Raw genomic sequence first — 21,054 nt, forward strand, 5'->3', positions numbered from 1 at the left:
ATGTAATGTTAACGACAAAGCTTTCAAGTAATGGAATTTATGCTTCTAAACTACCTGAGATTAGGGGTCATGTTTTTAATCTAGAATTTAATAACTGGAGGGGTATTCTGATAATGTCTTATCAGCCCAAACTGTTTTTTTTTTTTATCAGTGAGATCACTGAGGCTCATAAAGATGAATAATACCACAAGGTCACACAGCTTGAGTTAGAGTTGGCACTAGAATTCTGATCTTCTCTCCCCAGTTCAGTCTTGCACAGTACTTTCCATCCCAAAGCTCATTTTAAATGTTCCCTGAGGATGCTGATGCAATTTCTAACCAAGACCCACAGCTAGATTTTATGAATCTTGCCTGGGCATTTAAGATGCAGTTATTTGTACCAAGAAACATTTCAACATGCCACAGCTGCTCATTCATATGCATAAACTTATGTAGACATCAATTTAAAGAAAGAAATATAGCATGCATTTTAAGTAAGCTTTTTGGATGTTGTATATGCTTTCATTTCTAAGAAACTCCAGGTATTGAAGGCATCCATATTCTTCAGAGAGTAAACCAGATATTCATTTCAAGCTCTCGCCATATCTTTGACCTTGTAGAAAAATATACCACAGGCTCCAATTTTGGTTTAAGCTTGGTGACTTTCAGAGTGGTTACCCTGAATAAGATCAGAGTTTCATGTCATGCTGAAAGAATACCTACGTATCTTTCTGAATTAGTTTCATACTTTAAAAGGAAAGGTTATTTAATGACCTTCTGATCTCAAATATAGTGAATTACTCAAAGAAATTTTATAATGATGCCTCAATGACTTTCAGCTCATAGAGCTATCCATCAGGGTGGGGTTCAATCTGACTGCTTCCCAACAGAATGCTTCTTTACTCACCTGCAGGAGAGACCAGACTTAAAGAGAATGAAACCTTATGAATAGGTTCATTGCCTCATTAACAGTAATTTGAATGAAGTTTATGAATTTGCTTGAAAATCTGTATTTAGAGGATGGGGTAACCTATGGTCAGCAAACTGTGGCTCTTTGGCCCCTTGAGTGTGGCTCTTCCTACGCCTTAGGAGTACCCTAATTAAGTAAATAACAATGTACCTACCTACATAGTTTAAGTTTAAAAAATTTGGTTCTCAAAAGAAATTTCAATCATTGTACCGTTGATATTTGGCTCTGTTGACTAATGAGTTTGCCAACCACTGGGGTAGACAAAGTAGAGGTGGATGACACATTAACTTAGACCGCTTGCAGCCCAACATATCCCTAATAAAACCACGAAGCATGACTAATCATTGAGTAATACATGCCAGGTATTGAACGTGGTGATGCAGTCTCATATAACTTTGCCCCATATGCCAGGTAGAGTCCAATTCAATAGTGACAAGTGACAGTTCTTACAGTGTCCCTCAGTGTTCTAGAGCAGTGTTCAAACTTTAATGGATGTACAGATAACCTGCAGGTCTTGACAAAAATGCAGATTCTGACTTAGTGGGCCTGAATGGGGGCTTGAGATTGTGCAGTTCTAACAAGCTCTCGGTTGATGTTTATGCTGCTAGTTCATGGACTACTCTTGGTAGACCAAGACTCTAGAATAATTAATTTCCTCCTCCAAGGTTTACTCCCTCACTTCTTTTAAGTCTCTGCTGAAATAGCATCTTATTCGCAAGGCCTTCCCTGCCCAACATATATTTCTCTGTCACTATAATCTTTACCCTGATTCATATTTATTTATACTACTTATCACTATCTGACAAGTGTTATATTTATTTATATTGAGTCACTGCTTAGCATTACCCTAGAACATTGACTGATGCATAATAAAGTGTTCAGTCTATTGAATGAATGAATTATATATGAACCACATGGCCATTCTATCACAACACCATCAACCATACCACACGTATAAGCCTCCAGGCAATAAACAACTCTGTCCTTTGGGCTTTTCTTTTAGGAACTCAAGTAGTATTCTGTTAAAGAATAAGATGTGAAGGAAAACAGGTCCCTCCACTGTCTATTCAAATACCTGCTGGCTGATGGGAACCACCATCAACTTCCTCTTTTTTACTTGCAAGCACGTCTGAAGCCCTTGAAGTGTTCCCAACAATGCCCTGAGTAGACAGATTAAAGGCAAGTGGATATTGGTGACTTTCATAGGAATAGCTTGGCCATTAATTGTCTTCATTTTGTGCTTTATCCAACAATTTCTATCATTTACTTGGCTCTTAGTGAATATCTGGTGGTTTATGATTTCAACTCCAGTCAATAGTCTCACACTAAATATAGGTATTATTATTATACTAGTAAGAAGGTAACAGTGATATAAAAATTGGCCCCATTCTGATACAGAGGCTGTGTCAAGTGTACAATTAGGTTGTAATCATTACCGTTTTTATTTATTAATGCTGTTAAAGTAGAGTTTAGAACTTTAAAAAATGTTAGAGCCTTAATCACCTATTCTTTGTGCTATGTTATAGAGCAACAGCTGTAAACTTTCTGCAATTTTGTAACAAAAACCAAAAAGGCACTATCTACAAATTGCATCAACAACTGTCCATTCCTTGGATTCTTAACATTTCTGTATCTAATGTCAAAACTCTAGGCCATTCACTCAATATTTACTCATTAATTACTTCTTAAGAACCTATTATTAATATTGGCCAACACACTGAAGATATAATATTACACTTCTAAAACAAAGGGATAACCATTTGATAACTCTTAAATTAAGAACAGTCAAGTTCATATTGAGCAAATTAACATGGGTGATAAAATGAGTGATAGAAGGGTCCTTGCCCTCTAGAAGCTAACCTGAGTAGAGAAATGTGCAAATCATGATAATGGGTAAACCAGGTACCTGAATACAGGTCTAGGGAGCTCATAGAAATAAGCAATTCATGTTGTTTTAGCAGAATAAAGAGTTTCTTAGTGGAATTGACATCTGAGGGTCCTCAAAATGACTAGCAGTCCTACTGGTGGAAAAGGAGAAAAGGGAATTCCAGGTAGAGGAACCCACATGAGCAAAGGCTCAGAAACATGACAATTCAGAATCAAGTGTAGGAACAGGGAGCAGTCTTATGCAGCAGTAGTAGTGGAGGAGGAAAAAGGAAGATATTGGCCCTGGCTGGTGCTGGAGGCTAATTCCAGCAGGGTCATAATAAATGCAGAAGTCCTCAAAAGGTTGAATGGACTCTTTCAGCAGGGCTGAAAATCTGCATATATTATTGCCTGCTGCCAGACAGCTGAAAACATGATAATCTTTTAACTGCTTACCAAACCTTACCTTTGATACGTATATCTGCTTTGCTATAGGGCAAAATGTGTTAATAAAAAACTAGGGGTCCAGAGATTCAGGGACCTTAGCTACTAAAGCTATGCCTTCCCTGGCTCCTCCGAAAAATGCCTTCCAAATTTATATTTCATATCTAGTGGCTTAGTTAATTAACTCGCAGCCCCTTCTTCAGATTCCTGAACCCTAGTAGATACAGGATAACACCCCAGCAAGCTGGTGTGGCTGAGTTGATCAAGTGTCATCCCATGCACCGAGAGGTCATCAGTTCAATTCCCCATCAGGAAAAATGCCTGGGTTGTGGGCTCCATCCCCAGTAGGGGGCTTGCAGGAGGCAGCTGATCAATGTTTCTCTTTCTCCCTCTTTCTGCCTTCCTCTCTTTCTAAAATCAATAAAAAACATATATATTTAAAAAGGATGATGTTAGTGGATATGGGTGAGTGAAACTTGCCAAGAAAAACATTTATTGCTACCTTACGATATTTATAAATTATTTATAATTATTTCAAAAAATATGCCAAGTACTATGAAAAACACAATTGAAAATGGTTTTATATCTTGCGATGCCCACTTGTTTAGCACTTATTTTCTGCTTTGAAGCAAAAATTAAGAATGCAAGTTGTAAAAATGAATCTCTTCAATCTTTAATTACCTTCAAGTGGAAATTCAAATACTGAAAAATGGTAAACTTTTATTCATTAGTTCAGCAACTCTTTAAGAAATACCAATTATAGCACAATACTGAAGGCCGATTTATCAGTGAACAAAATATAGGTCTTCTCTCTGCACGAATGGATTTCACAGTCTTGTGGAGTTTAGCAAGATTTCTTTCTCCCTCCTCTCCTGGATAGAAATCCCACCCATTCTTCAAGATTTGGATCTATTCTCTTATTTCCATTAGGTACTATTTGTACTGTTCTAACTCCTGCAGGTTTATCTATTCTCTGATGTTTCATGATTTGTACAAGTGGTACCGTTATCATACAATTTTGGTCCTCTGTCATCAGGAACCGATCTCTATTAAATGTGCTTAACTTCTTTCTCCTCAATAAGATAAAAAAAAATCTTTTAAAAAATATTTTATTGATTTTTACAAAGAGGAAGGGAGAGGGATAGAGAGTTAGAAATATCGATGAGAGAGGAACATCAATCAGCTGCCTCCTGCACACCCACTACTGGGGATGTGCCCACAACCAAGGTACATGCCCTTGATTGGAATCGAACCTGGGACCCTTCAGTCCGAAGGCCAACGCTCTATCCACTGAACCAAACCAGTTAGGGCAAGATAAAAAATTCTTAATGACAAATACTTGGGATGGGGTCAAGGGCCACATTTTCTGTATATTTTGTAATACTGAGCAAGGCAGTTAGAATATTCATAGTAAAAGCATTTGAATGTAACTGAAAAACATACTTACTGAAAGGGTGGTTCTTGACCATACCAAAAGTGATGTCAATAAAATGCGTCTTAGCATGGACACCTCACAATACTGGTGCAAATGAAGGGGACGTGGTGAGAATTTCTTAATGGAATCTCATGACGTACTCTTCTTTCCACTTGTTATTTTAAAAGAAAATTGTTCATTATTTCCTAAAGCTGTTGTATAACTTAAATGTCCCTAAAGGACCTTGGCAACAATGCAATCAGTCTTCCATTTCAAATAATAGGTAGAATAGGCTTAGTTGAACATTTAAATTTGTGAAAGAAAAAAAAGAAAAATACTTGCTTGATGTTGCATAACTACATTTCCAACCAATTTAAAGCTGCAACAAATGACAATACAGTTAAAATGTTAAAATGAGGAAGTCATTCTGTGAATCTGACCTGTACTTTGGCATTTTAAAATAAGCTTCTTGTTTATTTGCAGGGTTCATTAGAAACGCTTTAAAAATTGATTTATGTGATAAGACATGCTTTGAACAGGCATCTTGATAAAGTACAACACAGTATCTAAGTTAAGAATATTGCTTAAAGGAACCTAAGTTGAAGCTAAAGATGATTTATGCTGATAGAACTAGGACAAGCTGGTTGTCCTTTATTGTAGCCTTTAAGGCTTGAAATCATTCTGTTCAAGGTTATTTGAATGGCTGTCTTCACTATCAAGAGCTTCTAATTGGTGCAACTATAGTTCTGACCATCTTATCAGTCTACAGAATTGTTTGAGATTAAATTCTTCCAAAATGGGAAAACAGCCCAGGGTTATTTAGGCCAGGTGCCAGGTTATGAGACTGAAAGAACACAGCTATCAAGAAAGAATCCCATGAAAAAGTTTTTATGCTCTATGAAGCAGAATTTGTTCATCAGATCGTGCTAACCCAGATTTCTTCATTTTCTGTTTTACAATGTATACTTTTGGAATCATTTATTCCTATTAGAAGACATTCCTTTTTAAGAAGTAGAAAGGCTTCCCAAAACTGTCTAGGAAGAACATGTTCCCTTGGTGTTATCATCATTAGTATTTTTCCCCCAGAAGAAGAATATATATATAAATTTTATCTTTATTTCACTGATCTATCCCTTCTTCCCCAGCCTCTCTAGCTGCATCCAGGCTAGGGCAATATGAGAATGCATTTAATTATATATATTTTTGTATAACAATTGCACAGTCTAATTCTAAAGCCAGGCAAAGTGAAAGCAATGCATCAAAACACACTGGGCAGAATGTTTATTCTATTCTCAGGTAAACAGTGGTTGGCCACCATGAATGGTAAAATCTAAGATGCCACAGGCAAGACAGAAACATCAGTCTTCCAAACAACAGACCAACTGACTTTATGAACGAATCACTTGAGAGGCCAAAGAAGCTCCATTTACCCACAGGCACAAAGGCTCTTCCTAGATGGCATCTTGCGTTTTCCTGTTTGGCCATTTAATACTCCTGTTTGCTAGCCATGTAGAGCAAAAGCAATTAACCGTATTTCTTGAAGACAGAAGCCGATGCCTCTGATATTTTGTAGAGTCTAGCCCACAATGGTGCGCTTAACTATGTTTCATGAACAAAGGAACATTCTACCCACAAGTCTGCTAAGAAATCAACTTCAATAGAAAACATCCCAGTTGTCTCGTTGTTCCTCATTCTGATCACAGAAACAGATGTTGAAACAAACCAAAAGGCAGGGTACAGCTAATCCAATTTAGGACAACTCATCAGGGCTCAGGAGGCTAATAGGATTTATGACATCTCACCATATCTCAGGTTTGATAGTGATGCATTCCAAACACATGATAGTGTAGCAGAAAAGGCAAAAGTAAAAATGAAAATAAAAAATAAATTCACATCAAGGGCATCCCAAACCATGTTAGTGTCAAAGAATTAATGCTACGAGGAGAGAATATGATCTACTGATCATGGTCTGTTTCTGTAGATGAAATCTCTTCCCCCTTGCTTCCTAAATTTCAATTGTTTTTATAGTGTTTATTGCTGACCAAAAAGCATGTATAAGGTAAGAATATAAATGAAATAAAGCTGATGCTGGTTGTTATTTATTTGAATTTGTATTTCAAACAGACCTTTCTAACTGTCTGAAGTTTTCCTTGGAAGATGAAGGGTAACACAGCCTCATGTCCTAGGCATATAAAGCACCGATTTTCCCTGTTGGCAGTGGCTAGTTAACATGGGCGATCAGAAACGCGGGTCCACATTCACGCGCTCACATATCAGAACGTTAGACGTCTGGGTGCTCACTGACCTTCAGGTTGGTATTGTGCTATGATCGTCACTGTCTGTCCAGCCCCCTTCAGTGCAGCAGCAGCCTGTTCGTGGGATGCTCCCCGGAGGTCAATGCCATTCACCTGAAAGACAGGAAGCCAGAGAATGTTGGTGTTTCATAAGGCATATTATTCTGATCGACAGAAGGAAAAAGTTTCCCAAAACAGAGAGTCCGTTTAAGACTATGTCACCTGCCTCAAAACCCCTCATGTCATACGGAGGCATTTGTGTGTTATGCTCCTGAGAAATTTTAGACAGCAGACACATGAACTTTCATCTTGTGGTGTTTGTGCTATGGCCTGACCAGGTTGAAACACTTTTGTATGCCTACGGCGACTAGGCTCTCAGGGTGTGTATTTCATATGCCTCTGTGAGCTCCCTAGATTTCTGGGGTGGATAGAAGCCTTCAAAATTAGAGGGAAAACAGGGTAATAAAGAGAGACACATGTAATGTGCGTAGACAAGCAAGCACTGACAGATTAATATATTCAGATAGGGTTCTAGGGACACTGTACACAATGTCACCAGACTGGCTGCCCACCAAAACTCCCTCTTTGGTCATAAGCCTGTTCCTGTCATCCTGAGCTCAGTTAGATAGGCCTGAGCTTTGTTCCAAAATAAATTTGACCACCCCATTTCTCATGTACAATTCCAGTGTGGCTTCTGACAAAATGAAATAGAGAATGCCTGCAGTTTATGTTGCTGTTGCTAACTCCCATTTTGGGGCCCGTGCCAGAAGAGAAACAGAGCATCTCCAAACGAGCACAGAACTGCCGAGAGGAAAAATTCATTCTGAAGTCAGATTTAATGAGAAGCAAAACCTAAAATCTTTCTCCAATCAATTCGGTCTAAATCAACACAATGTAATTACTGAGTGCTTGTCAAGGACAGGGCCCTCTGTCTGCCCCAGGAGAGGGACTGTGGGTGGGGAACAAAAGTGAATAAGACAAGTCCGAGGAAGCCTTTCTGCTTCACCAGAGCACACAGTAAGTCCAGTTCTCTAACCTAGCACACAGTAAGTCCAGTTCTCTAACCTAGCACACAGTAAGTCCAGTTCTCTAACCTAGCACACAGTAAGTCCAGTTCTCTAACCTAGCACACAGTAAGTCCAGTTCTCTAACCTAGCACACAGTAAGTCCAGTTCTCTAACCTAGCACACAGTAAGTCCAGTTCTCTAACCTAGCACACAGTAAGTCCAGTTCTCTAACCTAGCACACAGTAAGTCCAGTTCTCTAACCTAGCACACAGTAAGTCCAGTTCTCTAACCTAGCACACAGTAAGTCCAGTTCTCTAACCTAGCACACAGTAAGTCCAGTTCTCTAACCTAGCACACAGTAAGTCCAGTTCTTTATCCTAGCACACAGTAAGTCCAGTTCTCTAACCTACACAGAGGCTGGTTTTTGCAGATGATACCAGAGTTCTGCTTCCTTTTATTTACAGGGAAGATGGCCATCCCCCATGAAAAAGAATGAAAGAGCTGATCAGTTTATCTACCCATAAAATATAGAATCGTATTTGGCCTCACCTGAATCCTCTTTGACAATGATACTGGATGGGTGGGGGTTTGCTACTCTGTTTCCTTAGCAGGCCTGGAACATCTGTCATTCTCAATTCCACATCCTGGACATCTCATAGTAACCTTGTTAAAGTCTCCTTAATTCACTTTTACTTATTAAAAAAATATTTTTATTGATTAAAGAGAGGAAAGGAGAGGGAGTGAGAGATTGAAACATCAATGATGAGAGAGAATGATTGATTGGCTGCCTCCTGCAAGCTCCGCACTAGGGATGGAGCCCACAACCTGGGTATGTGCCCTGACCAGGAATCGAACCATGACCTCCTGGTTCATAGGTCGATGCTCAAACACTGAGGCATGCCAGCTGGGCACTCCTTATTCACTTTTAAAACTTTCATGGTCTCTTCCCTGGCTTTCTATTCTGGTAACTCCTTAATGAAAGCATTGATTACACAGTAAATTGGGAAGCCGGCTGAGCTAGGGGTGGCCTGCCTGTGCCACTCAATAGCTCTATCGCCAATCTGAGCCTCAATTCTCTCCTGACTTTATAGTCCCTTTGAACTATAAAATTTCAGATTAACTCCTTGGTAGCTGATCGTCATTTCAGAGATTCTCCAGGCATTGATGGGTCAGAAGTATGACTTAGCTGGAAGAGACAGGAAAAGTAATTTTATCCAGGCTTTTGTCTACTGGAAACTGAATGCACACATGAAGGATCACATAATCTCTTGTCCAACAATTCCTCTCATCATTGACCTCCTGGTTCATAGGTTGATGCTCAACCATAGAGTCACATTGGCTGGGCTAATTTACTTATTTTTTATTTGGAGAGTTTGCTCTTTTAAAATTTTATCTGTATATTAAAAATATTAGTGCTCTATCTCATATAACTACTATAAATATTCTTACTAGTTTGGTGTTTGTATTTTGTGTTATGGCATTTAACTATTTTAGCTTCTCACTTGTATGTTATTTCTTGTCATATAGAAGTTTAAAATATTTAGCCATATTTAGCACTTTTTTTCCTTTTTAGCTTTTAAGTTTTGTGTTATATCTTCCCCCTCTGTGATATATTTACTAAATACCCATGTTTTCTTTTAGTACAAGCACAGGTTTTTTTTGTTTTTTTTTGTGTGTGGGGTTTTTTTTTAGCCATATACTCTTTCATCTACTGAATATATTTTGGTGCTTGATGTGAGAACCAGGTGAACAAACATCATTTCTTGGACTTTTCTTTTGTAGCATCAAATTACTACATCTTTCACTTATTCTAATTATGCCCTAAGATTTTCTCAGTGAACTGAGGGAGCATGAAATAGTGAGAAGAAACAAAAGATTTAGAGTCAGGGAGTACTAGGTTTGAATCCTGAGTTCACCAGTTACTTGGGAAAGCCACTTAACTTCTCCAAACTTCAGCTTCCTCCCCTGTAAAATGGGTACAGTATCTACATATTGCATGAAATAAATGAGATAATATCTGTAAAGCCCTTAACACAGAACCTAGCACAAAAAGGCATTCAGCAAATAGTATCTACTATTACTGTATTTCTTCAAAGAGCTGTGATGATCAGTGATGAAATAAAATCTAATGGAAATTAACCAATATGGAATATAGTGTACAGGTTAGTTCATATGTTTTTTTCCTTCGGAACACCCAATTTCAGTACTGAAAGAGACTTAGAAACTTGTTCACCCAGCACTTACACACTAGAGATGATCCCCATTAGGGGAAGGGATTTGCCTTAAATCATATCAGAGTAGTGCAGCTAGGGCTTCTCTTGCTCAACCCAGGATTCTTTCCACTGTAGCAGATGTTCCCTATGATGTGGTGTGTTTATTTTCCACTGGTCCAGTAGAAATCTTGTTCATCGTAGGCCTGTTTCTACATGGGCCCCCACATTTGTAGAGTTTTTGATGCTGCCATCATCCTGAACCATACATTGCACGGGGCCCTGTTGATTTTCTTCCAGGGTTTAGCACACATGTTCTCTTTCAGTCCTTCAAACTTTTCAAGGTCACTTTGCTTCTTATGTCTCCCCCTGTGGCTTGAGTTTTTATCAGTAATCCTTGCTTAAATAACATTTCAGAGGCATTTGAAAGCAGTTTACATCACTGATATGACATTTCAAAATACCAAGGGTGACACAGATTCATATATTTATTATTTCTGTTTTTCTACTTCAATTTGAATTTTCTCTTCTTGAAGCATAAACTGGGAGAATGGATGCCATTAAATACTGTTGAGATTAATAATGATAGTCATTGTTAGCATTCACTGATGATCAGGCATGCTGATATCTAGAGGGATATTTATTTATTATCTTATTTAATCTTCAGAAGCCTGGGATTACTTTTCTGATTTTATAAATAAGAAAACTGAGCTCAGTGAGAGTCACTAACTTTGTGAAAGGTTAAATAGCTGGAAGAAGTTAAGAATTTAAAATAGTCTAACTAAAACTCTTGAACTCTTACTACCATTTCTTGTTGTTCTTCCTTCAATATCCTGTCTAGTTCTGAGGGTCTATGCCTGCAAGATTCTAATTCTGAAGTTTGCCTTTCAAGCTCCCTGAGACTGACAGCCCACAATTGGGTGTGGCATGCTGGTCAGCTCAGCCATGGGCTCAAGCAACCTGGTTTAGACATTATTGTCCAGCTTATAACGATTAGAACATGTAGGGTTGAAACAAAGGCTAGAAAAATTCCACCTATTACCATCTTCTTATGTATACAACTGTCATTGGATCATAGAAAACATTAAATTCTATTTGTTATGACATCCTTTTCACACCAAGTTAGTAATGGATAGGAAGGTTAGGACTTCTAGTTAATTCAAGTAGATATAGGTTTTTTTCAGATAAGGTGTGAAGGAGAATGGTGTACCATATCCAGAGTCAAATTTTTTTTTTTTTAGGTGAGCGTTATGTTTGTTACTTCAGCCAGTAGTGCCCTTGGCCTGGGGCTCCAGGTTCCCTGAATAAATTACTGTATGTTCTTTAGAAATATAGTTATTAGTATTATAGAAAGGATCTACACTAATAAAAGAGAAAGATGCAAATTGACCATACCTTTGCAACACCCACCAGCCAATCAGGAGTGAGTATGCAAATTAACCCAACAAAGATGGCGGGTTAATTTGCATACACAGGTGCTGAGCGGCTGGGGGCAGAGCAGGACAACAACACATGCGTTCTGCACCTCCCCAGCTACTCCAGGCCTCTGGGCAGCGTGGGAAGGCGGAAAGGCAGCTCTGGGCTGGAACGAAGGCAGAAAGGCAGTTCTGGGCCAGAGCGAAGGCGGAAAGGCAGCTCTGGCCAGCCGGAGTGAAGGCGGTGCTGGCAGCCAGGGGAAGTAAGGCCCAATTTTGCACGAATCTTCATGCATTGGGCCTCTAGTAATATAATAATGAGAGAATTTCAGAAATGGGGAGAGATTTTGTAATCCTCTGCAGCCACCAATGTATACCTTTAAGGTGATATGACCACATTATTCATATGCCCTATCCCTCACCTCCACCATGTTCAACTTTTATATTTCTCTGATTCAGGCATTTCTATCCTTGCAAAGGCTGTTTTCCTTATCTAGAACATAATTTTTCACCCTCTCATCACCTGGAAAACTTCTCCTAGTCTGCAAAGATTCAGACTGAAAGGACCAGTGGAATGTGCTTATTTGTGAACTCCTAAAGGTAGGAGCTTGTCTCATTAGAACTTGTGTCCTTAGCAAAGTGCCTGGGATATAGTAGGTGAAGAGGTGAGTGAATAGGCAAGTGAATGAGTGATAAAGATAGTCACACTATGTTATCCCAGGCCAATGGTCATCTAAGTTTTTTGACACTGGCTCCATGCTGATAAAGAACTAAGTATCTTTCAGGGCAATCCATTCCTCTTGGGGTCAGCTCCAGCAATAAAAAAGTTCTTGTGTTGAAACTAAATCATCTTCCTGGTACTTTTCACCTATTGCTTCTAGTCCTATCCTCTGAGAGTTTGCAGAATCTTCTTTTTATGATTTCTTTTTCATATGATCCTCTTTCTAATATTCTAAAAATTAAATTTATTGGGGTGATATTGGCTAATGAGATTATATAGTGTTCGAGTGTTTCTAATATTTGAAGACAGTTTTCTCTTTTCCAGGTTAAACAACCTCACTCCCTTCCCCATCCCATCATATCATTCTCACCAAGTGACAATTTGCCTCTGCTTGCATGCCTCCAGTGACAGGGAACTCTCTCCTTTATAGTCTGTCCCATTTTGGGACAGCCCTTATGAGTGTTATTTTTAGCATCTTTATATTATTTAATACCTCATCAAACTCAGCAGAGATCATTATGAGGTCAATTATGACAGCTTGGACAGTCACTATAATTATTTTCCTTTAATGTGCTCCTTGTATAGTATCTAGAGCTAAACACAGTGCTCATATAAATTCTGTTTCTTTAAAATACCCATTATAGTAATCCCCTCTTCCAATTTAAGGGAAAGAATGAACCAAAAGGACACATACCCATTGTTGAGCCATTGACCACCCAGTAGAGGACAATGACAGGTAAACACACAATTAAGCACCTGGTGATAAGTACTATGACACAAAAAGATCAGAATGCTCTGGGACCCAGAGGAGGGGCCCCTACAGAAGTATGAGGAGGTCTGAGAAGGCTTTCTGGAAGAAGTGACATCAGAAACAAGATCTGAATGAGTTATCCAGGAAAGGCTGTGGAGAAAGGGATGGGCAGAGGAGTAGCAATATTTGAGGAAGAGAGGGAAGCAGATAAGATGGTGTGGAAATGAGAGAGGGTCTGGCATATCTGAAGAAAAGAAAGTAGTTTTTTACTGAAGGGCAGAGCAGGAAGAAAATAGAGTGGGAAAGAGATGAGCGATAAAGTAGAAGAAATGAAGGTGATGGGATGGATGATGATGATGGTGATGATGATGATGGTGGTAGTGGTGATGATGATGATGGTGATAGCTGACAGGCACAGTTCTAAGCATTTTCTATATACCTATTCCCTTAACACTTATACCAGCTCTATGATGTAAGAACACATAACAATGCTCATTTGCTAGAGTAGTCCACTGGGGCATAGACAGATTAAATAACTTGCCCAAGGTTTCACTGATAATAATGGCAGAGCCAGGAATGAAACCCAGGCACTCTAGTTTAAGAGTCTGCAATCCTAACCATGACACATTACCACCTCCCAAGGATTTGGGGGTACAGGCATGATAAGCCATTTTAGTGAATTTGGAGTTTATTGTGACTGCAATGGGGAACCATTCCTCAGCTTAGAATTGAGAAATACTATTTTATCATTACTCCTATACACCAGGAGTGCTTGCAGCTAGAGGAAATACAGGGAATATACAGGAACCTTGTGCTATTGTCAGGCCTTTTCAGAGTCTCCCAAGGCGAATTGGCCCCTTCGGAGATGCTTCTCAGAAGGCAGCACCACTGCTGTGGCTCTGAACTTTTCCATCTCAGCTCAGGTCATCTGCCTGCTATGGAAACAGTGCCTTGAGAAGAACACTGGGTTTAGGCTTGGGAAGGACAAGATTCAAAAACTGGTCTCATTACTCACTAACTCTATGACCTTGGTACTTGGGTAAGTTACTTAACCCCTTTGACCTTCAGTTTCCTCTTATTGCAACAAAAGTATTAACCCTACTTTTTCTGGGTTGCTGCTTAGGTAATTAGATATAATGCACATAAAGTACTTAACACTTGGCACACTGAGTAGGTACTCAATCAATGGTTGCCATTTGTATTATAGCATATCCATTAGCTACAAAACCCAGACTTTAAATGGCTTTTATTAACAGTGATAAAATTAAGAAATAGATTAGGTAGAAGACTGTCTTGGAATAGCTAAGAGTAGCTAAAAACTACAATTTTAACTGAATTATTAATTGTGAAAAAATACAAAGGGGTGACCCAGTGGGAAAGGCTAGATAATTGGCACTAGATTTCAATTAAAATAAGTCAGATACAGAACACACAAGGGACCATTTCAAGCAAATTACTTCACTGTTGGGGTCTGGTTGGTACATGGCAGGGGAGCAGCAGGGAAGAAACTGGGGCAGAATCCAAACACTTTCTCCTTTATTCAGAGAGACTAGAGACAGTAAGATGTATTATCAGTGAATTAAATAAATGTAGAAGGCTCCATCTTTTCTCAAGAGGAAAAAATACTATTTTCATTTTCCTGAAGTGATGTGATGCAGTGAGGTGGAAATCGGTTTAATTGCTAAGTCAGCCACTAACTGACTCGGGCCAGTGGCTAAACTGCTGTGGAAAATGGAAGGTGCTCGGCCCCACCATCTCTAGGGTCTCCTGTGATTCAGAATTCAATGCTTTCCATGGGTTAAAATAACATCTCAAAAGTGTTTTACAGTGAGAAAGCTGTTTTCCCACCTCACATTTCTTACCCAACAAGGTGAGATATAAACAACAAATATAATAAAAGCATTCACATGTATGACCCAATCCTTATCACATACGTGTGAGGGAAGCAAGGAAACTATAAATATCCCATTTAATCCTGAATGGTAAGTGGGCTGGGTAGTTGGCATAGAGCATGGAGAGAGAGAAAAGAAAAATGGTTTGAGCAGAAGTGGACCTTGAATGTCAGGTTAAAAAGTTTTGTAAACAAGTGGCCAGGAGAGCACTAGCTGGTTTGGCTCAGTGGATAGAACATCAGCCTGCAAATGGAAGGGTCCCAGGTTCGATTCAGATCAAGGACACATACCTCAGTTGCAGGTTTCTCCCTGGCCCGGGCCTGGTTGGGGCTAGTGCAGGAAGCAACCAATTGATGTGTTTCTCTCACTTCGATGTTTCTCTCTGTCTTTCCCTCTCTCTTCCACTCTCTAAAAATCAGTGGAAAGATATGCTTGGCTGAGGATTAAAATAATAATAATAATAATAATAACACTCCCACAAAGCATTATATCACAGGGTGCAGCCCACCATGAGAAAGTGCACAAATATTAGATATACACTCTCCTTGGGGACCATCTTCTATGTGCTGCCAGCAGGATCCCAACAGCACGGCCAGCCTCATGGAAGTTGGCCCCAGGTACCGTGGCCGCTTCCCCTCCCTAGACTCTCTGCAAGGAAGAAACAATATAAAAGTGGCAGCCAGGTGGCTTCCTACCACTGGCACATATGTCAGCAGGTTGGATCCAGATCCCAGTCCAGCAAGGGCATGTCACCACCGCCCAGAGGGCCGATTTCATCCTGGAGAGGTCCCTATCCACCTCAGGGCAGGTGCCAGGCACAAGGCTCATGGCTGGTGAGAGCCCCTGTGGCAGCGCGAGCCTCTCCCGAACAGGACTTACTGGGCACGAGCCTGCAGCAGGCACAGGGGAGCCAGGATGAGCAGGAGGAGGGGCAGGTGGCACTGGACTGCCAGTTTCTGCCCAATCCCTGCACCCATGCTGAGAGACCCCACTCATGCACGAATTCATGCACTGGACCTCTACTACTAATAATAATTATAATAATAAGTAGCCAGGAGGACTTTTTAAAAAAATATATTTTATTGATTTTTTACAGAGAGGAAGGGAGAGAGACAGACAGCTAGAAACATCGATGAGAGAGAAACATCGATCAGCTGCCTCCTGCATGTCTCCCACTGGGGATGCGCCCGCAACCCAGGCACATGCTCCCGACCGGAATCGAACCCGGGACCCTTCAGTCCGCAGGCCGATGCTCTATCCACTGAGCCAAACCGGCTTCGACTAGCCAGGAGGACTTTAAAGAGGCATTGAACACAAGTTGATTTATGTTGCAGGTGGGGCAACTATGACAACTGTAAAATGTTGGGGTTGAAGAACTAATCAAAAATAGGATAATCACATGGGAAATGATTGCAATATTACAAATGGTAGATGATGAAGAGCTGAATAAGAAAAATGAGAATTGAATTGACAGTGGGAATGGGGACAGACTTGAGAAAGGACACAGAGGGAGGTTCTACACAGCTATTCTCCTCAAGTACCTCTGGGATCCAAATAGAGCTTAAATAATATTTATAGTGTTGAATGGATTAGAAATGGGAGATGAGAGAAAGGTGATTAGAGGGGGGGGATGATACCATTAATCAAGATGGGGACACAGGGCGAAAAAGCGGGTTTGGACAAGAGATAATTCATTTTAAGACATGTTGAGTTTGTTGTGTTTACTGGACATCTTGCAGGCAGTTGGAAAGTATCTATCTGGAGCTTAGTAAAATAGTTAATATTAATAATCATTTTAGCCATGATATTTCTAAGGTGAGTGCCCTGATTTGACTAGACCCAGATGTAAAAGAGTTTTGTTTTTTTTAAAAAATATGTTTGTATTGATTTTAGAGAGAGGAAGTGAGAGGGAGAGAGAAATAGAAATGTTGATGAGAGAGGAATATCAATCACCTGCCTCCTGCATGCTCCCTATTGGGGATTGAACCCACAACCTGAGCATGTGCCCTGACCAGGAATGGAACCGATGACCTCCTGGTACACAGGATGATGCTCAACCAACTGAGACATACCTGGTTGGCTAGAAGAATTTTGCTGTACAAAAAGAGGATAATAAGCATGCCCATTTCACAGAGTTTTTGTAAGGCTAGTTTAGTTATTGCATGTAAAACACAATAGGGCCTGGATATAGAAGGACATATAATTGTTAGCTATTATGGAACCCTCCCCTGACACACACAATGGATGATCTGGGCTAGTATAAAATTATTCAATAAAAAACCTAGTAGGCCCAGGAGCAGTGCCAGGGTTATGGGCACTGCAAGAGGAAGCCTGGTGCTCTAGAAAGCAATCCTAGGAGTCAGGAGTCCAGAGTTGCTGTCCCATCCTGCTGTTAGTTTATTTCACTCTGGGCAGTCCCCTTACCTCTCTGGGCCTCAGTTTCTTCCTCTAGAAAGAGCACCTCATGCCAAATCTCTGTGTTCCCTTCCTGTGCTTAATGAACCAATATAGTCTATGTGTGAAGTGTGTTTTGTTGACAATGTGAGCAAAGCAAACAGTTCATTCAGCATTTCAGCACTAAATTTTTGAAATACCCTCTAGCGCAGAGTGAACGGATTATAAATTGAATTTCAAGTGGAAATTTCTAATTAAGTTTCCTTCTCCTGCTGGAGGCTGTTACACTCAGTGGAGAGTGATAACATTTCTGACAGTAGCTGCATCAGAGCTCAAGGCCAGAATCCTGGAGCAGAGGCAAAATGAAAACTGATATTGGATATTTGCATGTCTCAGCAGTTGAAATTAACTTCCTTTTAACTATGGTTTGCTGATGCAAAAATGGGCATATATTAAAAAATGTCTTTAAAAATGTTTTGGTTTAGCTGAAACCGGTTTGGCTCAGTGGACAGAGCGTCAGTCTGCGGACTGAGAGGTCCCAGGTTCGATTCCGGCCAAGGGCATGTACCTGGGTTGTGGGCACATCCCCAGTGGGAGATGTGCAGGAGGCAGCTGATTGATGGTTCTCTCTCATCGATGTTTCTAACTCTCTACCTCTCTCCCTTCCTCTCTGTAAAGAATCAATAAAATATATTTAAAAAAATGTTTTGGTTTACTAGGGTATTTATAGAGGATTGATCATTTTAGAGTCTTTCATTAAAAATGGTAAGATATAATTTGGCCATCTGAACCTACTTACTACCGGCCAAAACACAGTAAACAACTTTTAGGATTCATGCATTTTGAGTGATCAGGTAACTATCTTTATAAGAATACTAGAGGCTCAGTGCATGAAATTCATGCACTGGGGGGAGAGGGGGGTCCCTCAGTCTGGCCTGCGCCCTCTCACCTAAGCTGGCAGGTAGACATCCCTCTTGCAGTCCGGGAGCTCTTGCTCCTTACTGCCTGCCTGCTCATTGCTCCTTACCACTCAGCTCACTGCTCCTTAGTGCTGCCTTAGAGGCAGGAGAGGCTCCCGCCACTCCACTGCCGCTGTGTTCGCCAGCCATGAGCCCGGCTTCTGGTTGAGCAGCGCTCTCCCTATGGGAGCATACTGACCACCAAGGGGCAGCTCCTGTGCTGAGCATCTGCCCCCTGGTGGTCAGTGCACATCATAGTGACTGGTCGTTCTGGTCATTCCACTGTAACAGTCACTTAGGCTTTTATTATATAGATGTAAATAAAAACTAGTTGAAACCTTCCTTATATATGTTACACAAATATAAGATGATGCTAGTATCTCCAGCTCTGGCTTTTCTCTTAACTCTAGATTTGCAAATCTATCAGCTTAGTTGGATGTCTAAGATTTTTCAAACTCATCATGCTGAACAGAAAACTCTTAATTTTCTTCCAAACCTGTTTCTGGGGAATTTTTCCACTTTCAGAAAAGAGTAATACAGACATCAACCACTCAAACCAGAACCCATGTGCCAACCTTAATTCTTTTCCTCCCACCTCCCCATGTAACCCATCAGCATGTTTGTTTACTCCAGCTCCAAACCACATTTCAGGTCCATCCTCTTTTCTCCAACTCTACTATTACTCCCAGGGACAGTGTAAGAGCTTCTTTATCGGGCTCTCTGCTCTCACTCTGGCTCCCTATTCTCCTCTATCCATTTTTGAGACACCAGTCAAAATGATCTTTTCAAAATATATATCAGGTCATGTCTATGTCTTGTTAATTTTCCCCCAATTGGCTTCTTGTACTTTGAATAAAGTCCAAATACATCCCCTTAACCTCAACTCATCCTTCTGATTCTATCTCATTCCACTGTGTACCCTTTTCACTTGTCATAGCTATAGGGTCTTCATTTTGCTTTGCCTAATCCAACTTCCTCCAGCCTTGGGCACTTGTAGCAGCTGTCTTTCTGATGATAGCACTCTCCCCTACATCCTCTCACATTCGATCCCTTATGTTCATAAGTCTCAGATTAAAGGCCAGTTCCCCAGAGAGCTCTTTGCTGACTTCCCCATTTAAAGAAGCTCTCCAGCCTATCTTTAACTTCCTGTTTTAATTTCTTATAGAACTTAGGCCTGTTGGAAGCTACCCATTATATTCACTATCAGAGAAGTATAAACAAGGAGCCTGGAACACTGGTGAACCTTGAGCTCTGGCAAGGGCCAGAGCTATGCACCGATTGTTTAGTCAAGACAATGGTAGCTCAAGCAATTTCCTGACCAAATAGTCTCAGAGTAAATCTTTACTAATATTTACTGACCTTTAAGATAGTCTGTCTGTTACCGGAATTGCCTACCTGACTAAGGGCTATATGTGTATCCAACATTGAATAAAGGGTTGGCAAGGCCTGGGCACCAGTGAAGTCCTTCCCCTTGCGTTGGACTCTCCGCCTGTCCCCCATTATTTCCAAATTATTATTTCTTGTCTCGTCTCTGTCATTTGTGTGTGGTCCTTCTCCAGATCCTGAACCCTAAGCCATGTGGGACGTGGTTCGCACTTAGGCCTATCTGATATTTTGCCTATTTATTATCTCACCCTCCCCAAGAAATGTTTCCTGTGAGTTGGGACTTTGTCTCTTTTACCTCTAACCTCTGATATTTGGAACACTACCTAGATACTTAATATTTCTTGAGATAATAAATTCTTATAGCTATTAGATCACCCAATTTTATTTCAATCATTACCACTTATTGCATGTTTATTAACAGCAAGGTACTGATCAGAGGCTTTTTCAGAAGGCATTTGCTATACAGGGAGAGAATGGTTGATTATCTGGACTCATGGATCAGAATCTTTGAGGGTAGGCTCAGGAATTTTGAGTCAGAAGAGGGCACCCCTTGTGTAGAAGTAGCTCTTTTGTTCTTGGATGCACTCTGGCTGGCCCTTCATTCATGCTATATTTGATTTCAACTCTCAGGTTGCACGGTGGCTTCGCTGTTTACAAACTCTCTGTCCCTTTGGGGCTTTATTGCCAATTAGGGTTTGGCAGAATGATTTGGGAACTTCCTTTGAGATATACGTTGAAAGGAAATATGTAAACATGACAACAGTGACGCATACATCCCATGACAGATGCAGTCTCTTCATTCCTGGGTGCTCTGTGCATGGGTCTCTGTTGATACAAATGACTCTGTGGGTATCGGGATGGAGAAATCCTTGAAGCCCCCATTTCATGTCTTGGTGCCTTGAAAATACTTTTGCTAAGGATTCACTCACCTCTGTATCACCTGAGCTCCAAAACTGCTCAGGCAAAGGGTCAAACTCTGGGGGGTAAGGAAAATCCTGCCCTGAAAGATCTGCTTCTCACCTCAACCTCTAAGCCCTCTATTCTGGCATGAGATGTGTGTATGTTTCCAGGCTGACAGGTTCCTTTAGCTTAAGGTCACATTAAGGTCTTTCCTTGATGGATGGTGGTAATGAGAGCTACCTTCTGAGTTAGCTCAGCATGCTTTCCCTTTTGAAATCAGCAGACTGACTGCAAATGCTTAGTTATTTAAAAAAACACACAAACCCACACTTAGTTTTTGTGTGGTTTCTGAAATTAAACTATCCTAAATGTAATCAACTGTTAAAAACACTATCAATAGGGAATTGATTCAATGAATTATTAAAGATCCACATAATAGAATACTATGCAAT

At 40.3% G+C, this 21,054-nt stretch overlaps 1 protein-coding gene across 1 annotated transcript in view; it reads right to left on the reverse strand.

The window, feature by feature from the left end:
- Window positions 1–21,054, reverse strand: part of DLG2 (discs large homolog 2) — a 1,585,094-nt gene that overhangs the window by 294,935 nt on the left and 1,269,105 nt on the right. Inside the window, exon 14 of the mRNA XM_006763751.2 lies at window positions 6,979–7,081. Coding sequence (XP_006763814.1) covers window positions 6,979–7,081 — 103 coding nt within the window. The remainder of the gene's footprint in view (window positions 1–6,978; window positions 7,082–21,054) is intronic.

The sequence above is a fragment of the Myotis davidii genome, unplaced genomic scaffold (genome assembly GCF_000327345.1).
Source record: "Myotis davidii unplaced genomic scaffold, ASM32734v1 scaffold499, whole genome shotgun sequence".
NCBI classification, from domain to species: Eukaryota; Metazoa; Chordata; class Mammalia; order Chiroptera; family Vespertilionidae; genus Myotis; species Myotis davidii.